Here is a 23,934-nt window from a genome sequence, read left to right as displayed (position 1 = left end):
TGGTAGTAGGGAAATCATTCTGCCCTAAAAAAACATTGCAAGACATACTGTTCCCTTATAGTAAATTTGTTCATAGCAGCTTACATGTGGGGATGCTCTCAGCTCTTAAGAGGCTTGTCACAAGCTTTTCTTATTCCCAAAATAGAAATGTAGTGCAGAGCTAAACAGTGGGTGACTAAGAATAAAGACAAGTTCTTTCAGTTCAGCTAGTCCTTTGATACTCCATTTTATCTGAAGCACTTTTCAATTTAGCAGATTACAAGAACAGACTTCCCATCCAATTTCTACTAGATTTATCAGCTATGCTTGGCAGAGGATCTCTTGCAGCTAAAGGTCTATTATCTTTAATTAAATAATAACTTTCACATTGTTCTTGAATAATGTTGTCTGTATTCAGCAGGCCTGGAGAGACTATATAAAACACTCTGACTCAACAGCCTGCAATTAGTAGAATATAGTCTTGAAAAAAAACTGTGATCTTAGCCCTACTGGTCTAAATCATCTCTTCAGCAGAAGAAACATTAAGTAGTCTAAGTTTAGCAAAATGCTGAAGAACATGCTTAAGAACAGAAGTGTTTTAATGAAATTAAACCATTTCCAGTTATTTTGTGTTAGTCTGACATCAGTTTCCAGTTTCTGTTTTCTGGAGATAAGCTTCAAATTTAATTTTAAAAGTATTCCCAGTGCAACTGAGTTGCCTGAATACTTTTTGTACATGGCACAGAGCTGCTCAGCTACATCAGCTTTTTCAGTCTTTCTTGTCAGATGCCATAATAAAGGGCACCTTTATTTTAAGTGGGTAGCAAAGCTGTCATTCCAGAGCAACAAAAGAAAGAGGTCCTTTGTGCTGTTGTCATCAATGGAGTCGCCAGTCAGCTCCCTTCATCCTCTATTTTGAGCACTCTTTTCCATGACCCTGACTGCCAAATGTGACAACATGACTGGATGAAAGCATCACTGACCACACTGTTGATTTACTGATGGAAAGTATTTTTATTTGTAATGGTAGTTTCCTATAGATAATGTATTTTCTCAGAAAGTCACAATTTCATAATTCAAAGTATAGATCGGTAAACTGCCCATTGAAGGCTGGAAAAGCTTGGTTTCCTCACAGAAGGGATTAAAATAGATGTGAGTTGTCCCACAGGCTGGAAACCAACACACTGTTTTGTATAAACCCCACCGTGTTCAGTAAAAATAAAAGAACAGAATTACTCATACCACAGAGAAACTTGTAGCCTAAGGCCCTGAGTCTCAGGAAAATGTGGATCAGCAGCCCAGGGTTTTCTGACTGCTTCAATAAAACAGAAAAATTAGAGAAAAGAAAATGTCCCTTACTCAGATGGAACTGCTTAAATGTGTTTGACTTTCCTTGTTATATGTTACCCTGCTGCCAGGTCCTACCCACTCACTAAACCTCTGGAACAACCATAGTCCATGCAGGACACAGGCACACAAGGGACAAACAGAAATCAAGTTAAGAGGCAACAGCATAAAACTTGATGGATGACCAGTATGGGTGAGCAGGAGCGAGATGTCCCCACTCCTAACTACTCACACCTTCAGCTACATGGTACCCATCTACCAGTCTGAGGAACAGAGGGTTCAGGAAAACCAGAAGTACCTGAAGGGACAGTCTCTGCTGAATAAATTGTATGAGAGAGGCCCCACCCCTCTGAGGCCCAATGTGCTCATTTTGAGGAACCACTGCTTCCCTGAAGCAAGAAAACTAAGGGCATGGCTCCTCCCTCAGCAGGATCCAGGCTCCTACAGGGCTTTTCTCTCAGCAGGAACTGGAAACCAGGGACTACACTATTGTAAATCAACGGCGACTCCGACGAAGGGGAGAGAGAATGATGCATCTGACTCCATCATCAGAAGGCCAATAAATTACTTTATTATACTGCACTATGTACATTTCATCTAAACTGAATCTGCCAAGCACTCGCTCTTGCTCACACCTGCACAGAACTGCACTCATCTCTGATTCTCTCGAGACTGTCCTGTGACAGTCCCACACATACACACTTCTTGGCCCTGATAGGCCAAGGGAACAAAACATCCTCACTTTGGGTCAACAATCTCCATATTGCATTCTACTTTAGGACAACACAGGCACAGCAAGCGAGATAAGAATTGTGCTTTCCTTCTCTGCTTGTCTCACAATTTCTCTCTGTTCAGAAGGCATGTGAATACCACACTACACTGTCAGAGGCAAGATTTTTCTACCTCAGTGCAATGCAGACTTCCAGCTCCTGCTTGCTTCTGCTGTCAGGGTGTGAGTCTTGACTGCTCCAGGAGGGAGAATCTGCTCCACTGATGCTATTTGGTGTGTAGCTGCTGTTTGCCACTATCCCACAAAAGCACAAGGTAGATTACAGCCGCCCTCCTTGGCAGGTTTGGACACTGGTAAAGGGTAAGAAAATGCCCATTCTCCCGAGAAGGTGAGGTCAGTCCTCTCTTGAAGAGTGGCCTTTCTTAGCTATCACTAAGCCCACAGATGTCTGCTACAGTGGCAGGACCACTGAGGCAGCCCACCTCACTGGGCTCCTGGGAACTCAGCAGCAGTGGCTTTACTGTTCCCACCAAAATGGAGACAACTTTCACCATACGAGAGCAAGTACTTGGCACATCTGTATCACCCCCATGTTGAATGCTGTGCAAAACTGCAGACTCCATCACTTGTCTTCCCAACAGGAGGGGTGGACTTCTGCTCATGACCTCTTCAATTGAGTGAACTAACAGCTAGTGGCCACACCAGTATTGTTCCTTAATGTATTGGCAGGTGCACCGATGGTCGAAGGCTTCATTCAGATAATCTCAAGCAAACTGTGCACATAGAGATACACTGCACATTGCACTGGCTGAGTAGTGCAGCGAAAACTTTACCCTAATATGGAACTTACATGGACTCAGCAGGAGATACAACCAGGGTAACCTGGGTAAGAGTCACTTCTGGGTTTTGAGGTACCAGAAAAAAGAAAAAAAACTTATCACTGCACTTCAGATTAAGCCAGGAAAGTGCCTCTTCCCTTAGCTGAGATCAGAACTACTGCAACCTTTTTACTACGAAATGGGAGAAAGCAATATACCAGGAGGAAAGAGGAGTGCACTACAGTGTTATCCAACAAAACTGCTGTTTATATCTAGGTTACTTAAAGGTGCAAGACTCAATCATTCAATGGATAACCTCCTGTGAGAGTATTTCCTCTTATGAAAGGAGATGGTGGCAGATTGAGGGCAAAGATAGCTCAGCACAAATGTGATTTAGATGATGGGATGCTGGGTTGTTTTTAGACTACAGCACAGATGGTACCAATCTACTGTGAAGCTGGGGTCAGAAGTCAACTGAAATTCAACTAAAAAATGGGAAATTATTTGAGGAATGAAAATAAACAACTATGCAACAGTGGGGTTTAGAGGAAGGCAGTCCAGGAAACTTCTGGTGAGTTTCCAAGATCCAGTGAGTGCTGAAATACCATCTCTGGCCAGCATCTATGACAGCTTCTACTACAGTTTGCTCTTAGGGATGTCTGAGTCCATCAAATGTTGCCAGAAAAAGGCCTGTATCCTGCACCATGCATCTTCTTGGGCTTTAGCATGCTCTCTCCAATGCCCTCCCCAATGCATCATCTTCCCAAGCACTCTGTGGATTGAAACTTTGCACAGAGGCAAGTATGGTGGCTCCAAGAGGTGCCCTGCTCCAGCATAGGAGTAAAACTCCACTTCCCGGCCATGCTGCTGAAGGCGCTGAACAGCATCTCGGCAATAGAGGTCACTTTTCCAGTTCATGTCATCCCGTCCAGACAGCAAGAGGAACTTGGCTGAGGACTTCTCCACAGGAATGCGACAATCCCAAGTTGCTGGGTCCATGTGATCATCTAAGACATCTGAAAAATCTACTATTCCAGACTCATCACTGATCTTCATCCTCCCTAAGTCATATGGGTGGACAGGAATAGTGAAGCCATTCCCCTTCAGAGGAACAAAGGAATTAAAACTACTTCCAGATATGCTGACAGCTGCCTTGATGCCAGGTAGAAATGTGGCCATGGAAAGGGCTAGTTCACCTCCTTTAGACAAGCCCAAAACACCAATGCCAGTATCTTTCACCTGAAACAGAATTATGAAGAGAGTAATATTAACTACTCTTTATTTCCTGAGCTGACATAACCTCTACAGTTCTGCTTTCTCACTCATCCAACCATGACCACTCATATTTTGCCCCTTCCCTCTCTCTGTTCAGGTTATATTACTCCTTCATCTATGCCTCCGCTGAGCCTCCAAAAGAGTGGCTACGAATTCTACAGCTCCTCAACATTTCTCCTCCTGTAACACATTTGCCTCCTGGTGACCTGTATAGACAAAGCCTCCTTGCTCCCTCCACATCCCAGCTCAGCCTGCTCTCAGTACTGTGTCTTTTACTGCTCCTCTCTCCAAGCTACTTTTTCCTGGGTTTACTTGCATTGAATTTCTTCATTGCAGTGTCTCCTCTCTTACAGCTGACCTGTTATCTTCTGTTTTGTCTTGGAAGACATAATGTTCATCACACCTGAGGCTAAGTGAGCCCAATAGCTGTTTAAATCAACTTATTTCTAGTGAAGGCCCTTCACACTAAATTCTAGATGTTTCAGAGCTCTCTGAGGAACAAGACAAAGAAGCAAAGCTGAATTCTGCTCTCACCCTGCCTGCAATCCTGGTGTCCATGTGATAGAAAGTAAAAAACTTTGCAAAACAAATACATATTAGGTAGCATTGCATTAAAAATTTATATGTTACTTGATTTCTCTTGGTCACTTTTGGGTTAAGTATGATGATACATTGCCATAAAGTGTCTTTCTTGTCCCACACACTTGTTGAAATACAGCCTCAGCTTCTTAAGATATGTCACACCTCCAGTGCTACAACTGTAAAGGATTCTGCTGTTAAGAGTGTTTTATTACTGTCCTGCAAAACTTAATCAGAATCAAAAGCCTGTAATATCTCAGAAGCAGTAAAAAAGCCAGTGGATTTTTTTCCCTTCTAAAATCTTGAAATATGCAAAACTAGTACAAAATTACTGTTTCCTGCTTAAGCACTTTAATACTTTTAGTCTAGGAACCAATTATCAAACTGGAAAATAGTTTCAGGAAGAGCACCTTAATTTGTCTCTTACCTGCTGCTGCTTACGCAAAAAGTTCACAGCCTCCTCAAAATAGCTCAGTTCAAGGATCTTTGGCAAAGCAGGGATATCTTCAAAGGACACATAAGCAAGAGCCAGAGTCACAAAGCCTCTGCTAGCCAGGAGACTTGCCCTGTATTCAATAAGACCTCCTCCAGATCCATACAAATCAATAAGTCCAGGGAATGGGCCAGGTCCTGCAATGACAGAAGGGCGTATACATAACCAAAAGAAAAGTTCCTCTGGGTGTCCTTTTGTGGTGCCTCAGCACACATCAGGACAGTAGATATCACAAGAAAATCACCCTCTGAATCTTTCCACGGTGGGTATCATTCTCAGGAACACACAAAATGACTGTAAGGACATGAATTTGCACATTTCTTTTCTCTCTTAGGAACTCATTGTAGGAAGTTCACATGTTGGACATCCTTCTCTCATCCTGAATTTCAGATGGCGTTGGCCTACAAGTCCTCAGGCCTTTGAGGATCAATGAAGAAACAGTATTACTGCAGGAGTGGCTCTTGCTTAGGCACTGTGCTAGCAGGCATGCCATGAAGGGAATACTTGGGTTATGAAATACTGGGGTTATGAAATACTCACAAATGCCAGAACTGACCTGTACCAATTCAGGCTTCAGTAAGATCTGAGTAACTACCCCTGAGCTCCCCAGTTCTCCTGCAGCAATAGGACCTTCCTTTTACTGACACTGGTCTGCCCATTCTCACAACCAGATTTCCCTTACAAGATGTGGTGTTCCTGCAGCTGCAAGGGACTGTTTGTCAATTACAGAGCAAGACAGCCATATTTAAGTGCCATTCAAAGAACAGAAACACTTCAGGCTTAAAGCAGCTTTGCACAGGATCCATTCTCAGCGTTGTCTGTGTACAGAGTTGTAAAATATGGCACCTGTTTAATTAAAGACCTTGCTTTTCCCATTTGTCTCCCATCTCCCTAAGTATCCCATGCAGTCCAGCTGTCCAGAAAGAAGAGACTTCTTTCTTTGGCTTTTCCTTAGCTAAAGAGAGGCACAGAGAGACAGGTCTAGACTTGCAGGAAGATCTCTAGGAGCTGCTGAGGGCATGGTTCCTCAGCCTAGGCTGGCTGCAGCCTGAGTCCATTCTTCACCCCACGGCCGGAGCTGTCACGCATCACAGCTCTGCCAAGGACCGGGGGCCTCTTTGTCCTGTCAGCTAAACAGAAAAGCTAAGAAATAAACACACTGTTTGACAAAGCTCTCACTACAAGAGAGGTCAAGACACTCAACTAGAACAAGCAGGAGACATCTTGTGTTACCACTGCTGCCCTCTCTGCACCACCATACCCCTGCCCCTCCTGGGCAACATCTGTTTCTCTTTGCTCTGCTGTGATGATGCCAGGCACAGGCTGAGGGAAGCGTTAGCTGAGGCTTTGCTCTGGCTTGCTGAGTGCATTCAAGGACCACGGGGAATAATACATGGTGTCAGACATACCTGGAAAACCAGAACGGAATTAAAACTCACCAGGAGGGAGGAAGAGGGTTGCTCTGAGACGACCTTCTCTGACCGAAATCCTCTTCACCCCCTCTCCTAAAAACCATCGTTCATTGGTGCATTTTCCCAGCAAGCGGCTCGTGTCCCCATGGCCCTCATACACTTCCAAGTCCACACAGAAAGGGGTCAGGACGTTCCTCTTTGCCAGCCGCTTATAGGGCGTTTTGGATTGCAGAGCCCAGAGCAGCCCCATCGGCTCCACTCCCAAATAGCTGCCCCCCAGCGCTGGGGAGCGGCTGAGGTCCAGCTCCCCGCTGCTCCCAGCTCTGTAGAGAGCGTGGGATTGGAAAAGCTCCCCGCTCTCGTCCACCAGGCTGGCTCGGAGGGTGACCGCCTGCTGCGGCTGCAGACCGGCCACACGGATCTGCACGGGCTCATCGAACAGGCACCGGGGGGAAGGCAGGACGGACACCCGCGCCGCCATCCCGGCTCGGCTGGACGGAGAGCTGCGGCCCTTCCTGGGGCGAGACACGGACCGCCTGGAACTGCGTGACACACGAGCCTCAGCAACCTGTCCCTTCTCGGGATTAAAAGCTCGGCTCAAAGTCCAGGAGGAACCATCGTGAGCACTTCCTTCAGTCGGCCGGCACGGGCTGCTGGGAGCCGTAGTTCAGAGCACGCCTCCCGCCAGACTCTCCGCTCGGGTGGCACGGTGACACCGGCCACTTGCACGGGCACAAGCTGTCACTCGTTCTTGGCGAGTGCTTTTATTTTTGATTACAGAGAGCGACTAAATTAAAAACCCCAAAGCAGCAAAAAAAAGATATCCAAATTGCAGCTCCCCCAGCTGCAGGAAATCCCAGATTTGGAAGGCTTGGGAGCCTTTGCCAGGGCACAGTAAACACGGACAAGCTGCAAAGCCTAAGTAGCATGACATCTTAATCTCACCACGAAACAAAGCCTGCTCTTGATCCCTCTTGAGCTTTCTGAAATTTTTGGACAAGCACCACAAGTTAAAAATAAACTTTATGCTATAACTATATTTTTTTTAAAAAGCAAAAGAAACAAAGTCAAACAATTACTATTTTTTTCCTTCCCAATAATTAACTTCCCACATATTGATAATGTTTCTAAGGAATTGTTTGAAGATTCGACAATAAACACCAGCTTTTGGTTTTCATAAACAACAATACTACATTTTTGCAATGTCTGTGTATTTAAAAGCCTTCTTGTCCTACCCTGTGGGTCTCAGACACGTGAGTAGTCCCATCCTATTCTGTGGAAATATAAATGGTAATTATGGCTGTTTGAACCAGGCTCCTGGTTCAAACAACTTGCCTGACCATGCTCTATAATGGCAAAGGAATTAAACAATCAGTGAGCTTACAAGCTGCAGAATCACACCTCATGCCATGAGACCACAGATTATATACAGATTGACTGCAGATCTGGCAGAGCAACTCTAAAATCATCCTTCAAGATGCAAGAGAATGCAGTTATGTTTAAATACAACAGTGAAAAGAAATAAAAAACAGCACGAAAAACATGTAGCTTTTTATTGGAAAATATCCAACATTGACTTTTGCATGTCCTCCTTCAGCCATTGTTTACTTTGGAAAAAAAAGTAAATTAGTACAGAAATAAGCTTTAAACCGACCTATTTATTGCAGAAATTGTAGTTTCTCACCATCAAAACATCACAGCCACTGAACTTAAAGAATTACAACAGGACAAACTTTGCCTAAAGCAGAATGCATACACTGGACTGATGCAGCCTGATGCACAGAACAGATCCTTCCTTGTCCACTTGGGTTATATTGAAAACAATCTGTAGATCTGAACAAACAGTCAGGGCTTCCATTTTGGGATTTTCAAAACCTGGATTGTCTCCCTTCACATTTTACTTTGCTCACCATCACCAAGGCAACATGCAAAGGCCTAAAATTCCTATTATCAAAGTTCTACTTACAAGCCAAAAAACCTGGCCAATTGGTCTGGACTCTGAAATCAAGAAAAATAGGCATGATGTGTTCAGCAGGCATTGTTGACCATTATTTAATGTTCAGTTCTTTTTGGGGGGAGTCACATTTGTACTCCAGTCACAGATGCTAATGATTGCATCACATCAGAAACAGACATCACAGGCTCGAGTCTCTCAACTTTGCTATCGCATTTTCACAGCTTTTGTGAGACAATCTAGTAGTTGATAATAGCTGTACTTAATGTCATATTCCATGTCATACCAATAATTCACTGAGGAGAAAAAAAAAGGGGAAAACATTTTAAGGCTAGAATGTAATGATTTACAAAAATCTCTTCCTCAAACCTTGCAAAACTTGCACAACAAAATAATAATACCTTGCACCACCTCCACCCCTCCACATGTACCAAATGAGCACTGATCAAAATTCTGGAATTCAATTGGGCAAAGAAGAAAAAAAGAAATAGGGAGATGATGATAAATCCTACCAAGAAAGCGATGACAAGATTTTTGGTAAGTGAAGAGGAACAGTAACACAAACACAACCTTATTAGCAAGGTAAGAGACTGGGTCAGAGCAGATTTCAGCTCATAAGAAAACAGAGTATCTTCCATGTAGTGTCAACAAAGCTATGAATTATAACCAAAACAGGCTGCAAGGAGGCAACCCCATGGGATTTGTGAAGACTGTTATTCTGCCCTGCAGAGAGGCAGATAACCTTAAAGGAACTTTTGCTTCCACTGGTGCTTTGCTGTGGGATATCTCCCTGTACACCCACCACAGTTCAAAAATGTATCTGGAAATACTGTCTATTTTACCTGCAATACAGCCATGTGATTGCTGAACATGATGGAACCAGAGAGAAGGCAGATATAACATCTCACCAGCTTTCACTGTACACTGCAAGGGCTTTGCCTGAGCATACTCTGGATACAGTTCCAGATCAGGGTTCAAGGGGTCCAGAGGGATCCAGGGTACCTAAAGGTAAAAGAGTGTGTTTGTGGTACTGACCCTTGCAAAAAATTCCAGCAAGCTTCCAGAAAAACAACTGATAATCAAACTCACTAGGTTACAAAACATGTACTTTGTCTAGCAAAACATGTACAGCTAGACAGCTTCCACATTCAATTGGTCAAGGATGCAAAGATGTGACTCCTTCAGTGATGCATTTCTATTTAGAGAAAAGGCAATAAATGTTATCCATGAAACTGCAGTCTCATGGCATACTTTCAACACACCTCCAGCCCCTTAAGTTGCTTGTTCCTCCTACATTCAGCACTTGAATACTTTATCTGCAGCACTCTTTTTAGAAATTCCTTTCTTTTTCTTAGGCTCTTTGGTGTAATTTTTACTCCCAACAGCTGAAACATCCCCCCTTTCTGGGAAGTCCCTCTTGCCTGCATTAATTCTTTCTCTGCCCTACAGAATTAAAAACTTCAGCATTCCAACCTTTTTGAATTACTGGAATGAGATTCCATGAGCACCACTCTGGAAACAGAGAACAAGCCCCAGTTCAAGTTCTGTAGTAACATTACTCACTTTGCAGAGGCAAAAGGCAAGGGATTAGGATTCTACTGAGATTTGTAAAGTGCTTCCAGATCCAAACATTTTAATCAAATAAATATTGTTACTGCTAAGAAAACACAACTTACTAATTCAGACAGTTATGTTCTATTGCATTGGGTGATACTACTGTGGACCTGAGTAGAGGGCCAAAAGAAAGTGAATGTAGAGGGGTCTATTTCAGGCATAATGAAATCAATTCCTTTATTGTCAATGCATTCAAAAGTTCTTCAATGGATCTATTAAAGTCTGGTGCAATGCAACACTTAATTATATTAATCGTTTCAGGTGTGCAGTAAAAGATTTTTCTGGAAGCTGGGTAGCCTTTGCAAATAGTAAAACACAAGTGAAATATCTGGGCATTCTCTTTCCAGTAATGAAGGATTTCTAAATTTCAATCAATATGCTGAGTTTGAGGGCTCAGCAATGCCCCAAAATCTCCCTACTGTATTAACTGCATTCTCTATAAAATTTTTACCTTCTCCGCAGTCTTCTCATCCACAATTTCAAATGAACCATCTTCTGATACGTGGTAGGTTGCTGGCTGATAGAGCTCTGGAACCAGAGAAAGAATTAAATTACACAATTCAGAGAACTTAATGGCAGTGCATGTCACACTTTCACCAAGAAAAATTAAGACAAAAACCACTTTCAACTTACTGTACTCACTATCCTTCTCTTTTTCCATTTCAAATTTTATCCAGTTTTCAAAATATACTTTTTTTTCAGTCAGTCTGAATAATACTGATTCTCCTCCAAGCCCATCTGTATCCCAGTCCTATTTTGTTCCAGTAACTGTTTTCTTTCCTTTTCAGAAGGCATAAATGCACCCCTGACTTACACATCATTCTATAGCTGGTGTTTCATCTTAGGTCAGTTACCAAAGAAGCACTCACAAGAGTTATTAGTGACTTGTGGCCAGTCTTTCATTTCTAATTTTAATTGACAGGGCTCAATTACTGGTTTCTTTTCTTTCATTGCTTCAGCACATGTAGTTTTCTAAGCCTTCCCCTGAGACAGTTTCTCTCCATTAATTAACCTAATGCTCAAGAAGATGGAATTCTCTTTTTACTACACACTATGAAATGTAAGCATTATCTGTTCTATGCTATAACAGTAATTTGTTTTACAAAGTAGGACTCCTACAATGCACATATACTTCATACATTCACATACATACAAGACCACCTGTCCAAGAAAGGCTGAGATGGGGTTGTTCAGCCTGGAGAAGACAGGGGGCTGAGGAAACCTCACTGTGGCCTTCCAGTACCTAAAAAGGGCTTATAAGAAAGACAGAGAAGGACTTTTTACCAAGGCCAGGACAAGGGTTAATGGTATCAAACTGAGACAGGGTAGATTTAGACTATAAATAAGGAAGAATTTTTTAACAATGAGGGTCATGAGGCACTGGAACAGGTTGCCCAGAGAAGTTGTGGATGCCCTGTCCCTGGAAGTATTCAAGGTCAGGCTGGATGGAGCTATGAGTAATTTGGTCTATTGAATGGCAGGGGCATTGACTCAATGATCTTCGAGGTCCCTTCCAACCCAAACCATTCTGTGATTCTATGACTTCAAGGTTGTAAACAACATAAAAACAGTATAAATAAAATATTGCAGCAGCACACATCTAGCCAAAATTATACTTCCATCATAGAGCACTCTGCATTCACTTAGTCTGATGGTTTGAAAGCCAAGGAATGGGAAAATTAAGTCATATGAGGTATAAAGTTAAGCTGTCCATCTTTTAGATGACACTGCAACAGTAACTACTGCTGTGCACACAGGAAAGCCACATAAAGAAACAAAACAGGCAGCATGAAGCAACACTGCCATAAGAATCTCTTTCTTAATTTTTCAGTTTTCAGAGATTCAGTTAGTAGCTTGAATATTTCATTAAAATACATGTAATTTTTTAGCTTCCTGGCTTTTTTTTCCTAGAGAAAAGCAGACAGGCAGAATCCAAACCTGTAAAACAACAAAGATGACGTGCTACAACACTCACAATATACTTAAATAATTTAAACATTCTAAAGCTGAAGAGACTGCCAGGAGTATCACAGAATCAATTAGGTTGGAAAAGACATCAAAAGATGAGATCTGAGATCACCTCAGATCATCAAGTCCAAGCTATGACTGAACACCACCTTGTTGACTAAAGCATGACACTAGAGAGCCACATCCAGTCTTTCCTAAATCACCTCCAGGCACATGACTTCACCACTCCCCTGTGCAGTCCATTTCAATAGCTAATCACCTTTTATGTGAAGAAAATCCTCCAAACGTCAAATCTAAACCTCCCCTGGGCACAACTTGAGACCATTACCTTTCCTTCTGTCACTGGCTGCCTGGCAAAAGAGCCTGACCCCCATTAAGGTACAACCTCCTTTCCAGGAGTTCTAGAGAGTCATAAGTTCCCCCCTGAGTCTCCTTTCCTCCAGCCTTAAAAAAAACCCAGTTCCCTCAGCTGCTCCTCATAGGAATTACCCTCCAGAAGCTTCACCAGCTTTAATGCCCTTCTCTTGCCTCACTTCAGTATCTAAATGTCCTACCTGAACTGAGTGGCCCAGAACTGGACACAGGACTCAAGATGTGAACCAATGAGCTTATTACTTTACTGGACGGGAAAAGCTGGCCTCAGAATAACATTTGTATTACAAACTACCTGCAGCATGAAGTAGAAGAGATTTCTGTTCACACCTGAAAGCATAACACTGCATAAACATCAAAATGTTACCACTGCTTCCTTTTTTCACATCTTTCAGTGTTTTAGTCTGTCCTCCTTTCAACCTTCAGACATATTGCACAGCAAAATTATGTACCATATGGGATGAAGGGACGGTCACTTGGTGGATGCAGCAGAAAATATTTCTCTCCAGATACTACACAGTACAAGTTCTCATAATGATCTTTATGTACTAGGATTGAGAAAAAAAAAAAAAAGAAAGACAGAATATCATAGCTATTTCCTTCTCTGCAGCCAAAACTACAGTAACCTGAAAGCATCAGCTTTCCCTTTTATTATCAGACTGCTTCTTCCTCTTCCAGCCAGTGGAAAAGTCACAATATCATGCTGTAGCAAATGCATTCAATGAAGCAAATTGTCAGTGCTTTGCCTGACACAATGCCAGGTAGATGCATCCAGAGACAGAGCAGCAGGAGGCTGCAGGAGGGCAGAATAAAGAATGCAAAAAGAGCATGTTAAAATAGAACTGTCAGAAAAACCACACTATCCTCCTGAGCCACTAACTCAAAATAAGCCAGCTTAAACTTGTGCTGAAATCACCAGAAGATTTACACTGCCATAGGATACGTACAAGATGTCACAGCAGCTGACTCCCCAAGCCAGAAATTCACAGCATCAGGCTTCTTCCCTGTATAGTTAGGGAAAAGAAATATGATGATAACAACAAATCGTCATTTTTTTAAAAACACTCAAATAATTTTCTGCCAAATTCTGTCCTGTAGCTTCCTTCATAACTATGACAGATTTCATTGCAAATAGCACTCTGTAAACAACAGCAACCTCCTTCTACACTGTGGACACTGAGCCAAAACATGACTCTAGATCAAAGAAAAGCCACTCAACGTAAAGTGTTACACAACCTCTTTTCAGTTGTGAGGGTCCCATTACACAACAGAGATACTGTTTTCAGATTAATCCAACTCCAAAACTTGGATTACTCTATTAGGTATTTTAACACTTCTGCTTCCTAAGAGGATGAAACCAAACTGAGCTGTGGCATTAAGAAAGAGAACAAGTATTCACCATGTAGTGAATTGTTTTAAATGTGTGTGATTGTTTTAAAGCTCCATGCAAAATATTTACTGAATATGAGAGAAAGTGAGGGTTTACCCAGTGCCTCGCTCATCCATGGTATGTCAGGCTGCACATCACAGACAAGTTCAGGGAACTCCTCAGTGAGGTTTGAACACTGCTTCTGCACATAGAATACGTTGGGAGAGGTCACTTTCTTCTCCACAATGTCCAAAAAGTTCATGAAAGGCATTTGGCGCTCCTCTGGCATGACAAAACGATCCTGAAACACTGCATCTGCGTAACCATTTGGTGTCACTGCCACACTCACCACCTTGGGACCTACCACCTCCCTGCAAAACAAATCAAAGGCTTATACCCAGGCCTGAAATAAGCTCTTATATTACATACTGGTTATTTTAAAAACAGGCCTCAAGAGCAGCAAAATAAGATGCCTGTCTTTCCATGGATGGGTGTCTCTAGATTAGATTTTCTGCTATGTGGTAAGAACTCTGGCATTCTGCTCCAATTGCTCCCTGCTCAAGCCAACTCTAGTTTCTTTTTCTAGTTTGAGGAGAGTTGCTCAAGCCAACTCTAGTTTCTTTTTCCTCTCTGAATTCTCTCCTAACAGGACAGCTTACAAGGGATCTCCCTTTTCCTCCATGCAGTGGTCCTCTTTGGCCACTTCTTTTTACCAATCATGGCAGAGCTTGGTATTATTGTGGCTGTTCAACTCAGCCAGATCCAAGGGTTCACATGTTCAAAAGCATCTGAGCATCTGAGCAGGGAGAAGGGGTGGACAGAAACTGGTAGATACACACCCCATGAGGCTATCAGTCCTTAGTTCCGTGAGATATTTAGCTTTAAACCCCACAGAATTAGATCTGACCCACAGATACTAGGTCTAACCACAAATCCTCTCTTAAAAGAGGACTTTTCGTTAAAATTTCAGTCATTGTTAAAATGCTCATCCTTTAGTTTTTTTTAGAAAACAAGGTGTGCTCAGTCACAAACAAATCAGTCTGTTCTTACAGCGTTACAGCCCCACTCCAGCTGTGCGGGTTTCAATAGCCTGAGTCTGTTGGTTGCACACAGCCAGAACACCCACCCTTCTGGCTGCATCAGAACTGGGAGGGCAGTGTGTGTGCAAGGAAGACACCCTGACCTTGGGAAGACTAAGCACCTTCATACAGAAATAGGAAGGAATCTGGACTAAACTTACAAATAAAAGCAAAGATTAACCAAGGGGTTTTTGGTGAGGTCACCCAAAACTGAACACCAGTCCTGCTCCACAGCTCGCTCATACCTGAGGTACGCTGAGGTCCATTTCTTCAGAGCCGGCCAGTGGCTGATGGCGTTGCGGATTACACAGGGTTTATTTGGACTCACCCACTCTCGATAGAACTCCAGCGGGGATGGAGGCCTATCAAGATAGGGCACGGACTCCGGCCAGCCCAGCTCTGTCCAGACAAACAATAAACAGCGTTACTCAGCATCCCGGGACAAGCACCTCCTGCCAGCACACAGGCTTCCGCGCCTCACCACGCTGACACCAAGCAGTGCTCCCCACAGATCCAGAACCCCCTCTGCTAAAGTCCAGAGAGTGTTACGGCAGTTTCGGAGCCAGAGGGAAACCTCAGGCCAGCGCCTGAGGATAAAGGGCCAAAGGGCCTGTGCCGCAGGAAGTGCACCTCTCATACAGAGGTGATACCACATGATGATTTTTTGGAAGCTGGAATAATGCTTTGTTTTGCTACTTCATACACAGGAAAACAACCATTAAAGGACCGTTTTCTCGAGTTTGGCTTTCTTCTTGCCGGGGCCTTTCTGCTTCACCTTGACCTCGGAACCACCACCTGCGGCAGCACAGTGGGTGCCGCTGACGGCCCCACGCCGCTGCCGCTCGCCGAGGCGGCAGCACCGGCCGGGCCGGGCCGGGGCGGCGGCGGGGCCGGCCCAGCACCACTGCCCGCCCCGGGCGGAGTCACCGCGGCCTCCCCCGCCCCGCTCCGGCGCTCACCGCGGGCCTCCCGCGGGAAGGCGGCCAGGCAGCCCCTCACGGCCCGCAGCGCCGCGCCCTCCGCCATGCACGGCCCGGCCCCGCAGCAGGCGGCCCCGCCCGCTCCCGCCCCCTGCCCGCCCCTTCCCCCGGAAAACGAACCGCGGGCACAGTTCTCGAGTGAGCCGCGCAGCTCGGTAACAAATGGTCACGTTTTTATTGAAACAGTTTAAGACACGAAGTACAAATGGATACAGAGTTAAAAACAGCTCCCGGGAGCCTCACAGTGCAAAAAAAAAAAAAAAAAGGAAAAACCAACAAAAAACAACCAACAAAAGGAATTTTTAATTATTTTCCCAAATAATATTTAAAAAAAGACAAAGTATTATTTTGCCTAAAGCCGAACATATAAAAACACGCATTTATAAATAAAGCAGGAAGGGTTTTTTGTTCGTGTTTCAAAGGAGTGAAGGAAAAGGACAGTGCAGGAGGGGACCAGGGGTGAGGCGGCGCCTGCCCGGAGCGCGGGCGCAGGAGGGACGCGCGGGGCGCGCACGGCTTGTTCCCAACGCGGGTCCCCGGGTGACACGAGCACAGCCCCAGCCGCCCCGTGTCCTTCACACGCACCATCTGAAACACGGGACACGCCGGACTTACCCAGAGAAGGAACCACCTGCACTCTCGGGGGGCTGCTAGAACACCTGCCTACCATTTCAATGAGGTTTTTGTCATTTAGTGTCCTGGATGCTACACATCCAACGGGCTAGGGGGAAGACGCTGTATACATGCATGAATTTACCAAGGGTGTTTAAATACCTGCTTTTTTTTTTTTTTATATATATAAGTATATACATATTCGTTCTTCTTAAAAAATTACGTTGGTATGTTTCTACTCCCAGAAAGAAACGTCCCAATTCCTCTGAGTCATGATAAAGTCTGCAAAACGGGGAGGCTGGGGAGAGGGCTGCTGTAAGGCCATGCCCCAATCATCACCTGGGAGGTGGCATGGAAAGGAGAGGACAACCTGAGAGAGGAGGTGGAAGAAAGGCGGACTCCCATACACACAGCTCCTGAGTGCTGCTGAGGGATGGGGAGGACAAAGGTGTTACCTGCTTGCAGCAGGAAATACAACAGTTTGCTGCCCGTTCGGGTTGCAGCCATTCCTACTGTCCCAATTCAAGAGAGCCCTTAAACAAACTGAGGGGTTCTACAGGCAAAGCAGTTTCTTTTTTGCAAGATGGAAAAGAAACCTAAAACTTCTCATTTTGACAAGAATGTTGGGTTGAAAAGGGGAAAATATATGTAAAGAGGATAAGTAGATCCAAATTATTTTTTCAGGCTTCATGTCAAACAAATAACTTATCATAATACAGGTATCTTGCTGTGCCTATAATAACACCCACACAAACCAGTAAGAGGGATCACAAACTGTTAAGAGGGATAGACTCAAATTTATTACCTCCTCTGACAAGCCTCGACTTCCCAGGCAGTTACCATTCATTATTTCTCTACCTGGCCCAATGGACAGCCTGCATTGTTCACAAGGTGCAAATGCAATGCATTTATGCTCCTTTTGTTCTGTAAACTAGAGAGTTTAGGAATATTTCCTACTGCCAGCAATAGGAAGTTAGTTAGATCAGTCTTAAATTATAAAGAGCAACACTATCTCCTCACCCCTCTCAGCAACAAGCTTGTGGCAGCAGCATCTCCTTTACTGGGCTTCTAATCAATTCAAAACATCAAAGCCTCGAACGAGCAGCTCTGGACTTTGCCATTTAAGAAAAAAAAATAGTTGCTTAGAGATCAGTTGCAAGAGAAGAAGCAAGAGGCTCAATAGAACATATTTAAAAACTAACTCCTTCCCATTCATCCTTCAATTACAGATCACCATCTCCAAGTCCTATATCTACTTTCCTGAAGCCTTTTGGTATTGTATCATTCACAGGTATTGGCCAAATGGTGTTCTTCAGACCAAGACCGTCTCTACTTCTACTGATTTCCTGAGTCTCCTACATACACTATTCTAAATTTATGTTAAACTACACAACTACACATTCTCCAACTGATCTACTTGCCCAACACTTTTCTCACCATCATTCTGATCAGATTTTACCTCTGGTTTCCTGTATAAAGCCATGACCCCAAGTAAAATCCATTCCAGGAAACAAAACCCACTCTGATCAGCTTAAAAATCACATTTGCTTCACACAACTTATTTCCAAGGAGCTTTGTTTCATATCGCTATGCCAGCTTTGCTGGCTGTTGCCCTTTACTTTCATGGTCATTTCATTCTCACCACTTGGCTTTTCTGTATAATCTCTGACCTTTTTGTCACTACCTCAATGTTTAAATAATAAAATGGTATAAAATTGCACAAGGAAGTAATATAAAGGACCCTCAAACCATTATCAACAGTACCAAAATATACCTGGGTTCAAGGAGCGTCTATTTTTCCTGAGTGTCTTGTGGCCCCAGTACAGCAAGAAATTCCCTGTATACTAGGACATATGTTCACAGTCTGAAAGTGGAGGAACTGGTCACCTCAAAAACAAGCTTGACCCGCACTAACTCCCATCACAGACCCAACATCACTGTTATCACACATTCCACTCATGGCATCTCCAGCTCGCCTTTTCACTGCCAGAAACTTCCTCTCTGGTTTCCAACTTGCCTTCCTTTGCAAAACCTGTCTGTGCAAGAGAAGCTGCCCATGGGACTGAGCACACCAGCTAATTCAGCAGAATCCAGTGCAGAGACGGGACTAGAAAATAACCTCTTTAAAGTTTCAGTACAAGCCCATGGAAGGAAAGGTTAGCAAGGACACCTGAAACATGATTAGGCAGATTTCAATTACAGGTAGAAGGAGCTGGAAAGCTCTCAAAGTGTTTCCCATACTGCCATGTTCTGAAGCACTCAGCAGTGATCAGGCAGCAAACCTGTTAGGGGAGAGACAGAACTGCAGATTATTCAGCACTAGAGTTACTCAGGAGAAACAGGTTGTCCTATGCCAGTCTGGCCAGACCAGCAGAATAAAGGCTGCACTGCAGATCTGCAGTCACAGAAAGAGGAGTCAACAGACCGCATTTCCTAGTGCCACAGGGTTTCAGAGAAACGGCAGCCAGGACAGTAAAATGAAAAAAACCTGCTTCCACCCTGTAACCTCTGTAACCAAGTGATGCAGTCTGACTGACTTCCACAGATGCCAGCAGTCTCTCTCCCATCGAATTCTTGTTGCTTGCATTAGTTTTATGAACTCGGATTACACTGCTCTGTCTTAAAATAAAAGCAAGACAGACTGGAGATGCAAGAAATAAAACACTTTGTGTATTTTCCCCTGTTGTTGAAAGGAGTGGGAGTAAGGGGGAAGGTGCTGAAGAATTTCATTGGTTTAAAATTGTTTTTCTTAGCTTATATCATTGACCTAAAAAACATCACTGGACAATTTTAAGCCACAACAGACACAAGTTAGCATGGGTTTAGAGAAGCTCCACAGGGCAAGAAGAATATTGCACATACAAATGCAAGAAGAGAAGATTCTGTTTCTCAGACCAGAAATTCATTAAAAGCAAAGAGGCTAGAGGTGGGGAAAATGGTGGTCATCACACCACAAAATATCTCATTTGAAGTTCTTAGGAAATAATTTTCTGAAGGGATTTGAAATAACTTTACAAAAGGTAAAAGAATCCCAGCTTTCTTGTAATGTAAATGTTCTGTTTTTGTGTAAAGGGAAGGAGAAAACATTTTCCTATCACAGTGAAATGAACAAATAACACAGATGAGCCATGACACTGAAGATCTCTCAAAGCCATAGTGACACTGTACAAGATGGAAACCAACTCTTCCATGTCACTTCTCCAAAAATAAATCATAACAAAGTCAATATCCAATTCCTAATCTTGAAAGCTGGCTGAAATAAACTTTTATATTGTATCTAAATCAAATTTTTAAAACGTCTGCAGAAAACCGACTCTGAAGTATTCAAATTCCGGATTAAAAATACCACTGATGAATTCATAAAGTAATCTCCAAAGCTTGGCCCAAGGGATACAGAGCCTTTCCCTGGAGGTGAATGCAGAGAAGATACAGTGTGGGGACTATTTTGACACAATAGGAAAGCAGACAGGGTTGTCATAACAACAGCAGGATTACCGCAGGGAACAAAACCAAGGCAGGAAAAGCAAGAACAGCAAGAAAAGAGCTAAGCAGAGAACAGTTCATTAATTGCACAGACACTCCAGCCTGTCTCCCTGTTGGGGATTTATAATACAGAGATTGTTTCTCGCTGGGATATGGCAAAGGGATTGACAGTTTTTTTAAAGGACAAAGGTAACAGCCACAAACGTGGCATAGAGCAACAGTCAAGAGAAATAAATTAATAAATAAACCCATTAAAAGTCTGATTTTTGATTCTTATGAAGTCTTGGAGAGGAAGGGATTGGCTTCACATTGACCTTTGCTTTTAGTCAGCAGTTCAGAATTTCTTGGATAAACTGGATTTTCTTTGTATTTTTAGGTGTCAAACATCCTGACCTCCTGGCTATGAAGAAATTTTGAGGCAATTTCTTCAAACTCCTCTTTCAAGACTTTGTTTAGAGACAGGAAGTTGAAGACCATTGGGAAACAAATATTAAAACTGTGGCCAGCACATTGCTAAGAATTGGAACAAGTCAGTTGTTGGAGCCTGAGGAAATCAATTTATAAAGGTATTCCCACCAGCCCTAGACCAGCTGATGGTAGCATTGGTCTGAAGCTCTCTCTGTGGTCCTCTTCTTGTGATTACTTCTGTGTATTCACAAACACCTGAAAGCCACCCCTCTTAGAGTTTTTTGTCCATGCGTCGTTCCACAGCTTGCAGCAATAGCTCCGAGTACTGTTCCAACAAAGCGAGTGTCTGCTCATCTCCCAAACTCTTGGGACTCGGTAGATTGGCACCACATCCCTCATTCAGTGGGCTAGTGTTGTCTTGTGGCTTCACCAGTGCCTCCTTGTCTTTTGGAAGCTCTTCTGCATCCTTCAGAGAGTCCAATTCTTTCTTCATGGAGGAGAATGTTTCTGTCAGGAGGCCTGCTATTTTATCTTTGTCAGTAGAAGACTCCATATCATTTAGTACCTGAAAACAAAGAGGAGGGGAAAACAAGGAATGCATTGGGGTTCAGGTAGAACACCAAATAAGCAATTTTAGCCCTTTAGGGAAGTAAAGCCATAAAGACTTGCAGAGCAATTAAGTCTACTTTTCTTCAACATTTGAGGCTGCCCATTTAGACATATAGTAGGACAAGTATCCAATACTCCATAGTTGCACAAAATCCAGAGGCATTATCCAATAGGATCTGTCCTGTTCCCACAGATGGGAAGCACATTTTTGGGCAGTGTTCCCCTTATAGTGGGCTTAAGCTATGTTTCCCAGCTGCAGCAGAGGGCCACAGTCTCCAGTCCCTCCTATCTGCCAAATGCAGCTGGTCTCAGGAACAGAGCAAGGTCAGAGAGCTAATGCAAGTGCTGTGGCCAGAGCTGCAGAGGACCGTGTGGCAGATGCTCACCATCAAAGTCTCACACTCACTGCAGGAGACCAGAGAGATCAGTGCTAAGAAAAGGAACAAAGAGCTCTTATATTGCTCTGCATGTAGCTCTGGTCTGGAGGTGAGAGGGACAGGCGACCAGCTGCATGTTCATCTCACAGCTGGATTCCCATGGTATCCCACATTTGCTAATCTTTTTCCCAGGCATCAAAGACAAAGAACAGATGGGGTAATAAAACTCAAAGCTCCTGTAATATTTCATATCCCTGAACTACTGTATAACCATTAATTAATTCCCTAATACCCCTTTGAATAAGACCATACTGTTATCTTCAGTTTACAGATAGGCTAAAGAGACTGAAAACCTAATTGATTTGCTCTGAGTACAATAGCAAACCATTGGAAAATCCAAGAGCTGGAAATCAGGAACTCCTGGTTCAAGTTGAAGGTGCAGTCAAGTGGACAGCCAGACAGCTTATGTCACTGAACACACAGTCAAGAGAACACCTTGAGGCAGCAAGCACTTAGACTCTGTGTAAGATGCCTGTGGGCTGTAAAGCCCAGCTACTGTACCAGAGTCCGTGTGCGAGGTCACTCGGTCACTCACCCTGCGGTAAAGGTGAAGGGCTCTGCGCATGCTGTCCTGGAGCTCGGACACCACGTGCTCACAATGCTCTATGCTGATGCCCGACTCTGGAGGGAGGAAAACATAAAAGGACAAGTTAAAGCACAGACACTCCACTATCCACAGCCTCAGTTTGGTAAGAAAACAGGTTTTTAAACGTATATCTGAAACATCATGTACACACAACTTGTCATTCAATATTTAGGGCTGGATTGAGCAAGTTATTAAATAGGCACATTCTGTATGAGCTTTCCTCCATATTAACTAGACATGCTGCTTGCTTCAAACACCCCTATTTTTCCAGTCTTTAGACTCTCCAAAATCAGCAATGTTTTCCCTCAGATTGCACATTTTTGTTACAGTCACAGTTACAGATTACCCATGTGATTTCCAATTACAATTAAAGCCATCTTTGTATGAGGGCTTCCAGTGGCAAGAGGGACTGATCCAAAGAGCCTCTAATTTAGCTTCTACCTAGTCAGAAATCTACAAGCTTCCCCTCACACATCCTTCTGCACAGTGTATTAAAAGCACAGAGGATGATGGATTATACTGAATTATTGCAATGTTCTCTAGTGAGAACTAAGTTCCAGAGGAGCTGTGACAAGCAAACTCAGTCAGAACAGAATTGCATTGCTGAGCAACCCATGACATACACTGCTGATAGACCATAATCCAAAACTAAAAAACAAAAGCAAGCAACTGAAGGATAGCATCTTCTGCCTGTCCCCACCAGGTATTATCTCCAAAACATGAGTTGAAGGCCTGCAATTTTTATACAATAAACACTTTCATGATTTAGACATAAACCATGAACAAAGACAGACACACAAGCACATAAGTTTCCAATTTGCAAAGGCCTGGACAAAGGACATTAAACTTTCTTTAGTTACCCAAGCCCAAAATTTTGTCACATTAGCACTGTAATTTCTGCAACTCTAAGAACACCATCTTTGAACAGACTGGAGAGGACCTAAGCTAATTTTATTAATACATCTAGACGATGCATAAACAAATACAGCTAGAAAAACATCTACTTATACATAAACAAAAACATCTACAAAGAACAAAGGGGCATGAACAAATCCTTCCATCTGCATCCTTTGATCTTAAATCACCCATGGAGTCTGAGGACAGTGGGCTTCAGTGCAATCCAAGCCTCTTGATTGCTGCCCCCCTCCTTCCCTCTTTATGTTTGAAACCCAGCTGTTTCTTCTCATTTCTCTTTTCTGGATTTCTCCTCTGATCATTGTTTTTATGCTGGTCTCCAGCTCTGGGAGGCTCCAGTCAGGAGAAAGATCACAAAACCTAATATAAATGCTTAAGTAACAGGCATTTTCTGCCTCTCAGGTGTGCAGAGCAGAGCTCTTCAGAAACTAGCAGAGAATATTAAACACAGCAACAGTATTAAGCACATCTACAGAATTTTAACTGTAGATGTCAAAACGCTCTAGTAAGTACAATGGAGTCTCTTTATTTGCAGCTGTTATACAAACAGGAAATGGAAGGACAGAACAATTAAGAGGAAATCCAAAGTAGCAGTGCAAGTCAGAAGCAGAACAAGTCTGTATCAACCCTACAGTTTTCATCTAAACTGCCACATTGTGATTCCCAGAAGCCACAGTAAGTTGTTCACAGCAATAGCCAACTTGGATCTAAACAGCTTTCCAGTACCTACCTACCACTAAAAATTTGGGATATGTGGTCTGCAAAAAGCTTAAGGCTGACAGCTGTCTACTGAGAAAAAAAAAAACCATTGCGATCCACAGTGCTATATCATTCTAACTCACTAAAGGATGCTGTTAAATATTCTGTCAGGGTGTGCTATGTCTTGGGAGTTGTTACAAATAATAAAATCAATAC

The 23,934-nt window shown here is 43.3% G+C and overlaps 3 protein-coding genes across 7 annotated transcripts in view; all 3 read right to left on the bottom strand.

The window, feature by feature from the left end:
* Positions 1-973: 973 nt before the first annotated feature.
* LOC132328987 (acyl-coenzyme A thioesterase 1-like) lies at positions 974-8,036 on the bottom strand. The gene is made up of 3 exons (XM_059849512.1): positions 6,661-8,036; positions 5,156-5,358; positions 974-4,113 (listed from the first exon to the last, which is right to left on the bottom strand). The coding sequence occupies exons 1-3, from the start codon at positions 7,112-7,114 to the stop codon at positions 3,511-3,513; spliced, it is 1,260 nt and encodes a 419-aa protein (XP_059705495.1). The 5' UTR covers positions 7,115-8,036; the 3' UTR covers positions 974-3,510.
* A 133-nt stretch (positions 8,037-8,169) lies between these two features.
* Positions 8,170-16,042, bottom strand: JMJD7 (jumonji domain containing 7). Of its 2 annotated transcripts, none has more exons than XM_059849513.1 (8): positions 15,949-16,042; positions 15,235-15,388; positions 14,028-14,281; positions 13,489-13,545; positions 12,994-13,089; positions 10,653-10,729; positions 9,430-9,589; positions 8,170-8,883 (listed from the first exon to the last, which is right to left on the bottom strand). In XM_059849513.1, the coding sequence occupies exons 1-8, from the start codon at positions 16,013-16,015 to the stop codon at positions 8,795-8,797; spliced, it is 954 nt and encodes a 317-aa protein (XP_059705496.1). In that variant the 5' UTR covers positions 16,016-16,042; the 3' UTR covers positions 8,170-8,794. The 2 variants fall into 2 exon arrangements, with proteins under 2 accessions (XP_059705496.1, XP_059705497.1); XM_059849514.1 differs by lacking the exon at positions 15,949-16,042 and adding an exon at positions 15,620-15,838.
* Positions 16,043-16,121: 79 nt separating this feature from the next.
* MAPKBP1 (mitogen-activated protein kinase binding protein 1) overlaps positions 16,122-23,934 on the bottom strand; it is a 101,592-nt gene continuing 93,779 nt past the window's right edge. For all 4 annotated transcript variants that reach the window (XM_059849506.1, XM_059849505.1, XM_059849507.1 and 1 more), the window contains 2 exons: positions 22,054-22,139; positions 16,122-21,037 (listed from right to left, as the gene is read on the bottom strand). In XM_059849506.1, coding sequence (XP_059705489.1) covers positions 20,744-21,037; positions 22,054-22,139 — 380 coding nt within the window. In that variant the 3' untranslated portion in view covers positions 16,122-20,743. The remainder of the gene's footprint in view (positions 21,038-22,053; positions 22,140-23,934) is intronic.

This window comes from Haemorhous mexicanus, chromosome 6 (genome assembly GCF_027477595.1).
Source record: "Haemorhous mexicanus isolate bHaeMex1 chromosome 6, bHaeMex1.pri, whole genome shotgun sequence".
Taxonomy (NCBI): domain Eukaryota; kingdom Metazoa; phylum Chordata; class Aves; order Passeriformes; family Fringillidae; genus Haemorhous; species Haemorhous mexicanus.
The sequence above is the reverse complement of the archived record's forward strand: the minus strand, read 5'-3'. Positions and strand labels throughout refer to the sequence as shown.